The sequence below is a fragment of the Salmo salar genome, chromosome ssa11 (assembly GCF_905237065.1).
Source record: "Salmo salar chromosome ssa11, Ssal_v3.1, whole genome shotgun sequence".
Lineage (NCBI taxonomy): Eukaryota > Metazoa > Chordata > Actinopteri > Salmoniformes > Salmonidae > Salmo > Salmo salar.
Window position 1 is genome coordinate 34,481,168 of NC_059452.1, and position 12,368 is coordinate 34,493,535.

Sequence of the window (12,368 nt, forward strand, 5' to 3'; positions counted from 1 at the left end):
TTTACAGTATGAAGGGTACTATGTCCATTATGTACAGCGTTTGGTTCCAACCTAGCACTAAAAAGTCTGATTCTACGATTCGCATACTCATCAAGAGATAATTAGTTGAATCTCTCCAGTCTGTCTATAATCTACAGTTTGAAGGGTACTGTACTCTAGCCAGCGTGGTCCAGTGTGTGCAGTGTGTGGTTCCAACCCAGCACTAAAAAATCAGATTCTAATGTGATGCTAATGACCTAATCAGATAGGACGTTGAATCATGCATTTGGGCGCAGAGCTGGAACGGTAACCTACACACTATCTAGTATTCCAGGACCAGAGTTGGTTGTCTCTACCTTGGCCATTACCTTCTCTCTCCAGACTCTAGCTCCTCTCTCTCCAGACTCTAGCTCCTCTCTCTCCAGACTCTAGCTCCTCTCTCTCCAGACTCTAGCTCCTCTCTCTCCAGACTCTAGCTCCTCTCTCTCCAGACTCTAGCTCCTCTCTCTCCAGACTCTAGCTCCTCTCTCTCCAGACTCTAGCTCCTCTCTCTCCAGACTCTAGCTCCTCTCTCTCCAGACTCTAGCTCCTCTCTCTCCAGACTCTAGCTCCTCTCTCTCCAGACTCTAGCTCCTCTCTCTCCAGACTCTAGCCCCTCTCTCTCCAGACTCTAGCCCCTCTCTCTCCAGACTCTAGCTCCTCTCTCTCCAGACTCTACCCCCTCTCTCTCCAGACTCTAGCCCCTCTCTCTCCAGACTCTACCCCCTCTCTCTCCAGACTCTAGCTCCTCTCTCTCCAGACTCTACCCCCTCTCTCTCCAGACTCTAGCTTCTCTCTCTCCAGACTCTACCCCCTCTCTCTCCAGACTCTAGCTTCTCTCGCTCGCTAGCTTTATCCATATTCTCGCTCGCTAGCCTCAGTCTTAGCCAAGCTATGCAGAGACACCTACAGCTCAGGGAACACCCACTCCCCAGTGCCTGATACCATTTCCCTCCAAGTGCAAGAAATACACTCCCCTTTTGTACCATGATTATGTTTACAGAACAACCCCTGCTCTTTCAGTACTCCCACCAAACAACTGTTGATAGACCTAATGCCTAACCAACTCTTTCTTCCTCTCCCTCCCCTCCTTTATACCTCACTCTTTCCCTCCTTTCCACCACTCAGAGGAGGAGATTAACAACATGAAGAGTGAACTGGAGAAGTACGGAATCCAGATGCCCGCCTTCAGCAAGATTGGTGGCATCCTGGCCAATGAGCTGTCAGTGGATGAGGCTGCATGTAAGCACCTATCAGATATCAGAGGGGTGGGTCTAACTGCCTGTTTGGTTGAGTGGCAGGACTAAGACCTTGGTTGATTTCAACACTTTTTTTATAACATTGAAAATGATGGTTTAATATTACGTAACTTCTCTTTCCTTTTTAAATCCATTTATGAAAATATTACACACATTTCTGGTAATGAACTCCTCTCCTCCAGTGCATGCAGCAGTGATAGCCATCAATGAGGCCATAGACCAGGGGGTCCCCGAGGGCACAATGGCTGCCATGCAGAACCCCAACGCCATGCTGCTTCAGATGAACACCAGCTCTGCCCAGCACTACCAGGACATGCTGCACAGTGCCAAGGCTGAGAAGGTGGCCAACTCACGCAAACGGGTATGAGAGCTTGCTGTAAATACTGGGATAGAGAATGAGTGGCAGGGTTGGGGAGTCAATTTCAACTCAGAAAGTAAACCAAAAGTCAAATTCCAATTGTTTTCACTAATTCAATTGACTGTCTGAATTAATTGAATTGGAATCCACTTTCTGACTTGACTGATTTGAATTGGAATCCACCCCAATATTGGCTGTTGTAGTAGTAGTGTTTTCTTTGAAAAGTGTATTTGGCTTTCTCCAGCTGTAAAGTTCCTGTAAAGTGGTGACCCTCAATATTTATCCTGGCGAGCTGGACTACAGTAGTGTTTTGGCCTCAGCTAAGTGCCAGCACACCTGATTTTTAAATACTCATCTGATGGTCAACACCCTGATTAGCTGAATCAGCTGTTTCACTGCTGAGCTAGGACAAAAACCTGCAATACATTGTTTCTCCTTGAGCAGGCTTCAGGATCATTGGTTTAAATGTACAATGTTGAAGTCACAAATCCATGCTTCTATGTGCAACAGAACTAAAATGTGTGCAACTTATTGAGCAAGTTCAGATGGTACCTCCCGGTTTCGGAGTGTTTTGTTCCGTTTCATGCCTATTGAACACTACCCTGATGTTGCGCTGTCCCTCCTACTGTAGCTGGGGGAGAACTCCGACGCAGAGAGAGATGTCTATGAAGAGCTCCTCACACAGGCTGAGATCCAGGGCAACGTCAACAAGGTCAACTGTGAGTAACACACACACACTTTATTCTGTATGTTGATGAATCCACATGAGAATGCAGACATGTGTTTTTAAATGTTTATTGAGTTTGTAGTCAACAGATCTAACATCCCTGCGTTGTTCGTTTTTCGATTCACTGAAGTGAGTTTTGCTTCTAGCTGATCTGGGGTCAGTTTTAAAACTGATACTAGATTTGTACCTAGAAAACTTAATCCCAGAGTGTTGTAGTAGGTTTTTCTAACGCTTTCCTCCCCCATCAGTGACCAGTTCCCTGAGTGCAGCCGAGCAGGCCCTGCTGAGTGGTGATGAAGACCGGCTGTATGAAGCACTTCGGTCCCAGGCTTTGGGCCTACACCGCCTGCAGGCCCAGAACAAGGGCTGGTACCTCAAACAGCTGATGGCTGCCCGCGAGGACAAAGAACAGGTACAGTAGGTGGAGTTATTCCAGGTTATTTCTGATTCATCCCACGTTGGGATGTCTGGAATGCCGTTGCTTACAGCAGGTTGTGTTCATTAGGGCATGCAACAGACATTTGACAATGTTTTGAAACAGAAAATGAAAAAAATGTGTGTGTTATTGGACAAGGTAGTCACTCCCTGTTTCAGTCCGTCTTCTTCCTTTTGGTGCTTAATGAGCACAACCCTGGTTCTTTGTCTTCTTTGTCTTTCCCAGAATTCTCCAGGGGAGGCGCTGACTAAAGATGAGTTGCAAACTGGAGTAGATGCAGCCAATGGGATTGCAGCAGGCTACCAGAAAAGTAAGCAGCAGTCACTGCTCGGTCTGGGGTGAGGTGTCCCCTAGGTACAGATCTAGGATGTGCTTCCCTCGCTAAATCCTAACCTTAAAGGTCCAGTGCAGATGTTTTTTTTATCTCAAAATTAAATAATGTCTTAATTGGGTAACAAATTAACTGCCTTACTGTTCTATTAACATTGTCAAAAATATCTTCTGGGCAAAGAGCCATTTCTCAAAAAAGAATTGACTGTCTGGGAGTGGTCTGAGTGGGGAGGGGAAAACTAGCTCTTATTGTCAGAGGTTTGGAACTGTCTTATTGGTGATGTCACCAGGCAGGCCAAGATTCCATCCCACTAACCAAAACAAGCTGAAATTTCAGACGCTCTTTTCAAACAGCTCTTACACTAAAAGGGCATTATCATAATATCCACAGTATTATTCCAACCTCATTTTGTGTCCATCCATCCATCCATCCCATACACAGTACCATTCAAAAGTTTGGACACCTACTCATTCAATGGTTTTTCCATATTTTTATATTTTCTGCATCGTAGAATAATAGTGAAGACATCAAAACTACGAAATAACACATATGGAATCACGTAGTAACCAAAAAAGTGTTAAACAAATATTTGAGATTCTTCAAAGTAGCCACCCTTTGCCTTGATTATCGCTTTGCACACACTTGGTATTCTTTCAACCAGCTTCACCTAGAATGCTTTTCCAACAGTCTTGAAGGAGTTCCCACATGCTGAGCACTTGTTGGCTGCTTTTCTTTCATTCTGCGGTCCAACTCATCCCAAACCATCTCAATTGGGTTGAGGTCCGGTGGTTGGAGGCCCAGTCGTCTGATGCAGCACTCCGTCGCTCTCCTTCTTGGTCAAATAGCCCTTACACAGCCTGGAGGTGTGTTGGGTCATTGTCCTGTTAAACAACAGATGATAGTCCCACTAAGCGCAAACCAGATGGGATGGCGTATCGCTACAGAATGCTGTGGTAGCTATGCTGGTTAAGTGTGCCTTGAATTCTAAATAAATCACAGACCGTGTCACCAGAAAAGCACCTCCTCACCACCACTCCTCCATGCTTCACGGTGGGAACCACACATGCAGAATTCATCCGTTCACCTACTATGCGTCTCACAAAGACATGGCGGTTGGAACCAAAAATCTAAAATCTGGACTCATCAGACCAAAGGACAGATTTCCACCGGTCTGATGTCCATTGCTCGTGTTTCTTGGCCCAAGCAAGTCTCTTCTTATTGGTGTCCTTTGGTAGTGGTTTCTTTGCAGCAATTTGACCATGAAGGCCTGATTCACGCAGTCTCCTCTGACCAGTAGATGTTGATGTGTCTGTTACTTGAACTTGGAAGCATTGATCTTGGCTGCAATTTCTGAGGCTGGCAACTCTAAGGAATTTATCCTCTGCAGCTGAGGTAACTCTGGTGGGTCTTTCTTTCCTGTGGCGGTCCTCATGAAAGCCAGTTTCATCATAGTGCTTGATGGTTTTTGCGACTGCACTTGAAGAAACTTTCAGTGTTCTTGAAATTTTGACGCTTGACTGACCATGTCTTAAAGTAATGGACTGTCGTTGCTCTTTTATTATTTGAGCTGTTCTTGCCATAATATGGACTTGGTCTTTTACCAAATAGGGGTATCTTCTGTATACCCCCCCACCTTGTCACAACACAACTGATTGGCTCAAATGCATTAAGAAAGAAAGCAAATCCACAAATGAACTTTTAACAAGGCACACCTGTTAATTGAAATGCATTCCAGTTGACTACCTCATGAAGCTGGTTGAGAGAATACCAAGAGTGTGCAAATCTGTCTTGAAGGCAAAGGGTGGCTACTTTGAAGAATCTGAAATATAAAATATATTTTGATTTAACACCTTTTTTTTTTTTGGTCACAACGTGATTCCATATGTGTTATTTAATAGTTTTGATGTCTTCACTGTTATTCTGCATTGTAGAAACTAGTACAAATAAAGAAAAACCCTTGACTGAGTAGGTGTCCAAACTTTTGACTGGTACTGTATATATATATATTTTTTACATACAGTTGAACCCTCATTCAAGGGTTTTGCTTTATTTTTACTTTTATATTCATAAATATAAGTGTGTGTTCAGACCCCTTGACTTTGTCCACATTTTGTTACGTTAGACGTTTTCTAACATTTATGAGATTTTTAAAAATGTAATCCATCTACACACAATACCCCATAATGACAGAATGAAACAGGTTTTTAGACATTTTTGCAAATGTATTAAAAATTAAGATGCCTTATTTACATAAGTATTTAGACCCTTTGCTAGACTTGAAATTGAGCTCAGGTGCACCCTGTTTCCATTGATCATCCTTGATGTTTCTACAACTTGATTGGAGTCCACCTGTGGTCATTTTTTTATTGATTGGACATGATTTGGAAAGGGACACAGCTCTCTACATAAGGTCCCACAGATGACCGTGCATGTCAATGCAAAAACCAAGCCATGAGGTCGAAGGAATTGTCTGTAGAACTCTGAGACAGGATTGTGTCGAAGCACAGGATCTGGGTAAGGGTACCAAAACATTTCTGTAACATTTGAAGGTCCCCAAGAACACAGTGGCCTCCATCATTCTTAAATGGAAGAAGTTTGGGACCACCAAGACTCTTCCTAGAGCTGGCTGCCTGGCCAAACTGATCAATCAGGGGAGAAGGGCCTTGGTCAGGGAGGTGACTAAGAACCCAATGGTCACTCTGACAGAGCTCCTCTGGGGAGATGGGAGAACCTTCCAGATGGACAACCATCTCTGCAGCACTCCACCAATCAGGACTTTATGGTAGAGTGGCCAGACGGAAGCCACTCCTCAGTAAAAGGCAGATGACAGCCCACTTGGAGTTTGCCAAAAGGCACCTAAAGGACTCTTGGACCATGAGAAACAAGATTCTGTGGTCTGATGAAACCAAGATTGAGCTCTTTGGGCTAAATGCCAAGTGTCACGTCTGACGGAAACTTTGCACCGTCCCTAAGGTGAAGCATGGTGATGGCAGCATCAAGCTGTCGGGATGTTTTTCAGCGGCAGGGATTGGGAGACTAGTCAGGACCGAGGGAAAGATGAACGGAGCAAAGTACAGAGATCCTTGATGAAAACCTTCTCCAGAGTGCTCAGGATCTCAGACTGGGGACAAGGCTCACCTTCCAACAAGACAATGCCCCTAAGCACACAGCGGCTTCGGGACAAGTCTCAATGTCCTTGAGTGGCCTTGCCAGAGCCTGGACTTGAACATCTCTGGAGAGACCTGAAAAGAGCTGTGCAAGGACGCTCCCCATCGAACTTGACAGAGCTTGAGAGGATCTGCAGAGAAGCTCCCCAACTACAGGTGTGCTAAGCTTGTAGCGTCATACTCAAGAAGACTCGAGGCTGTAATCGCTGCCAAAGGTGCTTCAACAAAGGACTGAGTAAAGGTTCTGATTACTTATGTAAATGTGTTATTTAAAAAACATTTTATTCTAAAAACCTGTTTTTGCTTTGTCATTATGGGGTATTGTGTGTAGATTGTTGAGTGAAAAAAAAAGAGAATGTAATCTATTTAAGAATAAGGCTGTAATGTAAGTGTGGATAAAGTAAAGGTCTGAATACTTCCAGAATGCACAGTACACACACAGACAACAAAGGATAATCACATTTTTGACTGCACTAGTGGGGGAACTGACCCAAGATCAGCATCTAGGGGCAACTACCTTACTCTTCCCTCCTCACTCATTACCAACTGGTGTTCACGTTATCCTCATGATGACATGGCCTGCAGTAGAACACTGCAGTTTACCCTTTAGTTACCCACATTACTGGCTGTTTTATGTTCCTGTGCTGATTTGCAGTATGCTTATCACATGTCTTTTCCACATGGTTGTTAACCCTACTGACAATCCGCCTACTCTGTGTTCTGTTTGTGGTCTTTGACCCTTTGTTGCTCTCTCTTTGTGCTGTGTATTTAAAGAGATTTGTTTTTGATTGTTGAAGTTTTAGCTTATTTTTCACTTCACAACTGCCGCAAGGATTGGGTTACACTTCCCCTCTACCTCTCTTCCCCTATATACAACCACTTGCTGATTCAATCTGTTTCCACTAGTATTGCTATAGAACATGCTCAAAAAAGACTTGCCACCCTGTATCTCTCTGTCTAGTGTGTTAGTCCCCCTGTCTCTGTGTTGTGTAGTTAATCATGTTCCTCACCCTGTCTCTCTGTGGTGTCATGTTCCTCACCCTGTCTCTCTGTGGTGTCATGTTCCTCACCCTGTCTCTCTGTGGTGTCATGTTCCTCACCCTGTCTCTCTGTGTTGTCATGTTCCTCACCCTGTCTCTCTGTGGTGTCATGTTCCTCACCCTGTCTCTCTGTGGTGTCATGTTCCTCACCCTGTCTCTCTGTGTTGTCATGTTCCTCACCCTGTCTCTCTGTGTGGTGTCATGTTCCTCACCCTGTCTCTCTGTGTGGTGTCATGTTCCTCACCCTGTCTCTCTGTGGTGTCATGTTCCTCACCCTGTCTCTCTGTGGTGTCATGTTCCTCACCCTGTCTCTCTGTGGTGTCATGTTCCTCACCCTGTCTCTCTGTGTGGTGTCATGTTCCTCACCCTGTCTCTCTGTGTAGTTAGTCATGTTCCTCACCCTGTCTCTCTGTGTAGTTAGTCATGTTCCTCACCCTGTCTCTCTGTGTGGTTAGTCATGTTCCTCACCCTGTCTCTCTGTGTAGTTAGTCATGTTCCTCACCCTGTCTCTCTGTGTAGTTAGTCATGTTCCTCACCCTGTCTCTCTGTGTAGTTAGTCATGTTCCTCACCCTGTCTCTCTGTGTAGTTAGTCATGTTCCTCACCCTGTCTCTCTGTGTAGTTAGTCATGTTCCTCACCCTGTCTCTCTGTGTAGTTAGTCATGTTCCTCACCCTGTCTCTCTGTGTAGTTAGTCATGTTCCTCACCCTGTCTCTCTGTGTAGTTAGTCATGTTCCTCACCCTGTCTCTGTGTGTATGTAGTGTTGCAGGCGGTGGAGAGGATAAACGCGGCCGTCAGAGCGGGTGTGCCCGAGAACACGGCAGCAGAGCTGATGAACCCTGATGCCCAGCTGCCCGAAGTCTACCCCAGCGCTGCCGACCTCTATCAGAGAGAGCTGACCAGCCTGCAGCAGCAGAGCCCTGATGTACGTACACACACACTAATGCACACACACACACTGTCTCAATCGATGTGAGCCACAGTTGGACATTGTCAGGCATTACAACTGTATTGATGATTGTACATGTTACCAAACTTATTGACAATACATCTTCAAATATATTTTCAGAAAGACGTATTGGTTAGCTAAACTGTCAGTAATCCACAGGGTTCAACATGGTTGGGCATTAGAAGTCAACTATATTGATGACTGTTAAGTACAATATATTGATAAATGTATCATCAGAAGTATGGATTAGTTGAACGTTCTGCTTGTGTTCCCCAAGGGTTCTCTGTCCCATCCGGAGCTACTGGTTGCCGTGGAGATGCTGTCGTCGGTGGTGTTGATAAATAGGGCGTTGGACGTGGGCGACCGGAATTCCATGTGGAGACAACTGGCCAGCGCCGTTACTGGACTCAGTAACGTGGAGGACGAATACGCACAGAGGTACGCACAGAGACCGACACTTGTCTGCCACTAGTTGTGTACATCCTGCTGTATGCCGTTGAAGACATCTTCAGGCCTCAATCCCAGATTGGGAAAGACGGGCACCGTCTACAGTAACCTCAGATATGAAACTATAAATGATGTATTAACGTGTTTTCTACCCGGCTAACCAGATCATGGAAACGCCTGTCATGTTTTTGTTGTTGCTGATGACAACTACATTTACGTTGTAGTAAACATGTACGTCTGTAATCTACAGTAATTCATTTTCTGGCACTCCAATAAATGTCCAGGTTTAATATTGTTTATTCAGTTGACTGGTTAGTCTAAGTATGAGGTTCATTAGAAGAAATAAGATGGTAACGATAATTCCCGTTCATTTAGGATCAGCACTCATTAACCCTGGTGTTGGTATCTCAGGTACATGGATGAATTGATGAGGCTGAAGGCATTGGCCAGGGAGGAAGGCAGTGACTATCTGACCTGGAACGACATCCAGGCCTGTGTTGACCAGGTCAACTTGACCATACAGGAGGAGCACGAACGTGAGTGGACCACACACTTGCATGCACACGTACAAACATGTACACAAACACACGTGTGCACACTTGCAGGAACACACATGCACATACTTGCCAGAATGCATGTACACACACACACACACACACACACACACACACACACACACACACACACACAGCAGAACTCTACTTCCAAGACTTGTATCCCTAAAATAGGTCTGAAGGAGACCACTGATAATGAGTCACTCCACCTCATTTATTTGGCTTTTCAAGATCACTTGACCTCAGTATTCCTCAACATGTTTGAAAGTCTGAAACATTCCCATATCAGTCTGAATTCTGAGTTGAAAAAGAGAACATAAAGGTGATGTCATAAACAGTGATGTCATAAGATCTTTAAAAATATAGCATTACTTGGTCAAACAGAACTCTTCCACGTAATAGATGGACAATGCTAACATATGGGTTTTAAAGTGTCTAACATACCAGATTGTCTCTTCTACCTTTCCATATCTGTCTCAGGCTAATCCTTATGTTTGTCACTTGTGATGTATTGTATGCCATTGTGCTTGTGCTCATAAATGCTTCAAAGGATTTGTCCTTTTGTTAACAATAAAGATGTGTTGTCTTAATCAACCCTTTGGTGTGTGTAGGTATTGTGGCCATCGGTCAGATCAACGAAGCTCTGGATGGGGGAGACCCACAGAACACCCTAGAAGCCCTCCTGCACTCTGCAGCCAAGCTAACAGACGTAGACCCCTCCGTCGCCCAGCACTACTACGACAAACTGCTTGAGGCCCGCAGGGAGAAGGCACATGTAAGGACCAATTGATTTACACACACACAATGGGTGTGTTTTGGCACAGCGCTGCTTGACTGGGTGTGTTTTGGCACAGCGCTGCTTGACTGGGTGGGTTTTGGCACAGCGCTGCTTGACTGGGTGGGTTTTGGCACAGCGCTGCTTGACTGGGTGGGTTTTGGCACAGAGCTGCTTGACTGGGTGGGTTTTGGCACAGAGCTGCTTGACTGGGTGGGTTTTGGCACAGAGCTGCTTGACTGGGTGGATTTTGGCACAGAGCTGCTTGACTCATGTCACACTTTACGTAGCACACAAACACATTACACACCCTCTCCTTTCTGCTCTTACTGAGACGGTGTCTTTCTCACCTCATTGTAATGAACTGGACCAGTCACCTGGGTGTAGGTGTTAGACTCCCCCACTTTCTCCTTCTGTGCTTGTCTCTGGTTTCAGAGCATTACTGACTGATGGAGTCTCTGGTTTCAGAGCATTACTGACTGATGGAGTCTCTGGTTTCAGAGCATTACTGACTGATGGGAGTCTCTGGTTTCAGAGCATTACTGACTGATGGAGTCTCTGGTTTCAGAGCATTACTGACTGACTGGAGTCTCTGGTTTCAGAGCATTACTGACTGATTGGAGTCTCTGGTTTCAGAGCATTACTGACTGATGGGAGTCTGTCTGGTTTCAGAGCATTACTGACTGATGGGAGTCTGTCTGGTTTCAGAGCATTACTGACTGATGGGAGTCTCTGGTTTCAGAGCATTACTGACTGATGGGAGTCTCTGGTTTCAGAGCATTACTGACTGATGGGAGTCTCTGGTTTCAGAGCATTACTGACTGATGGGAGTCTCTGGTTTCAGAGCATTACTGACTGATGGGAGTCTCTGGTTTCAGAGCATTACTGACTGATGGAGTCTCTGGTTTCAGAGCATTACTGACTGATGGGAGTCTCTGGTTTCAGAGCATTACTGACTGATGGGAGTCTGTCTGGTTTCAGAGCATTACTGACTGATGGAGTCTCTGGTTTCAGAGCATTACTGACTGATGGGAGTCTGTCTGGTTTCAGAGCATTACTGACTGATGGGAGTCTGTCTGGTTTCAGAGCATTACTGACTGATGGGAGTCTGTCTGGTTTCAGAGCATTACTGACTGATGGGAGTCTGTCTGGTTTCAGAGCATTACTGACTGATGGGAGTCTGTCTGGTTTCAGAGCATTACTGACTGATGGAGTCTCTGGTTTCAGAGCATTACTGACTGATGGGAGTCTGTCTGGTTTCAGAGCATTACTGACTGATGGGAGTCTCTGGTTTCAGAGCATTACTGACTGATGGAGTCTCTGGTTTCAGAGCATTACTGACTGATGGGAGTCTGTCTGGTTTCAGAGCATTACTGACTGATGGGAGTCTGTCTGGTTTCAGAGCATTACTGACTGATGGAGTCTCTGGTTTCAGAGCATTACTGACTGATGGAGTCTCTGGTTTCAGAGCATTACTGACTGATTGGAGTCTCTGGTTTCAGAGCATTACTGACTGATGGGAGTCTCTGGTTTCAGAGCATTACTGACTGATGGGAGTCTGTCTGGTTTCAGAGCATTACTGACTGATGGGAGTCTCTGGTTTCAGAGCATTACTGACTGATGGGAGTCTCTGGTTTCAGAGCATTACTGACTGATGGGAGTCTGTCTGGTTTCAGAGCATTACTGACTGATGGGAGTCTGTCTGGTTTCAGAGCATTACTGACTGATGGGACTTTGAGCATCGGTGTTGGATGCCCTTGAATCACACTAGCATAGAGCTAGCCCTGCAGATGTTTTCATCTGCTAGGTTTTCTTTACCTGAAATCACAGAAAATTAAAAAAAATTTGGTGCAAAAACACACTTGACCCAACTATTTACATTTAAATGCAAAATAGAAGCAGATCATTTGGTTCTGTAGATATTTTCAACTGACAGACACTTTTGTTTACAATTGAGTAGAGAAGCAGTTTCTCGTCAAAGCGTCTGTTTGCTTGGTGATGGATAGGTCCCGAGGTAGGCAGGGGTGTGTTGGAGTACACAATGCTACGTCGGCATTATGCAAACACCCGAGGCACTGTATGCAAATATAGCTCATCTACAGTTAGTTGACAGGGGTTTTTCAGTAGGTTGTTGAGTGTGTCTCGAAGACAGACCTTCAGATTTCGTGCCTAACCTCTGTTCCAACCTAGGCTTTATAAGTATGGTGTATAAAAATTGGCAACATTGGTGTCAGAAGTGGGACGTGGCTACCTTAAGGACTACAGGCCCCCTGCTATAAGTAAACATTTATCTTTGTAAGTTTCTTT

General features: G+C 45.1%; 1 protein-coding gene across 1 annotated transcript in view; it reads left to right on the forward strand.

Moving 5' to 3' along the window:
• Positions 1–12,368, forward strand: part of LOC100380768 (ras GTPase-activating-like protein IQGAP1) — a 58,812-nt gene that overhangs the window by 23,960 nt on the left and 22,484 nt on the right. Inside the window, exons 7-15 of the mRNA XM_014127433.2 lie at positions 1,147–1,260; positions 1,460–1,638; positions 2,267–2,354; positions 2,611–2,774; positions 3,024–3,108; positions 8,098–8,261; positions 8,563–8,723; positions 9,144–9,268; positions 9,898–10,061. Of these exons, the coding sequence (XP_013982908.2) occupies positions 1,147–1,260; positions 1,460–1,638; positions 2,267–2,354; positions 2,611–2,774; positions 3,024–3,108; positions 8,098–8,261; positions 8,563–8,723; positions 9,144–9,268; positions 9,898–10,061 (1,244 nt within the window). The remainder of the gene's footprint in view (positions 1–1,146; positions 1,261–1,459; positions 1,639–2,266; positions 2,355–2,610; positions 2,775–3,023; positions 3,109–8,097; positions 8,262–8,562; positions 8,724–9,143; positions 9,269–9,897; positions 10,062–12,368) is intronic.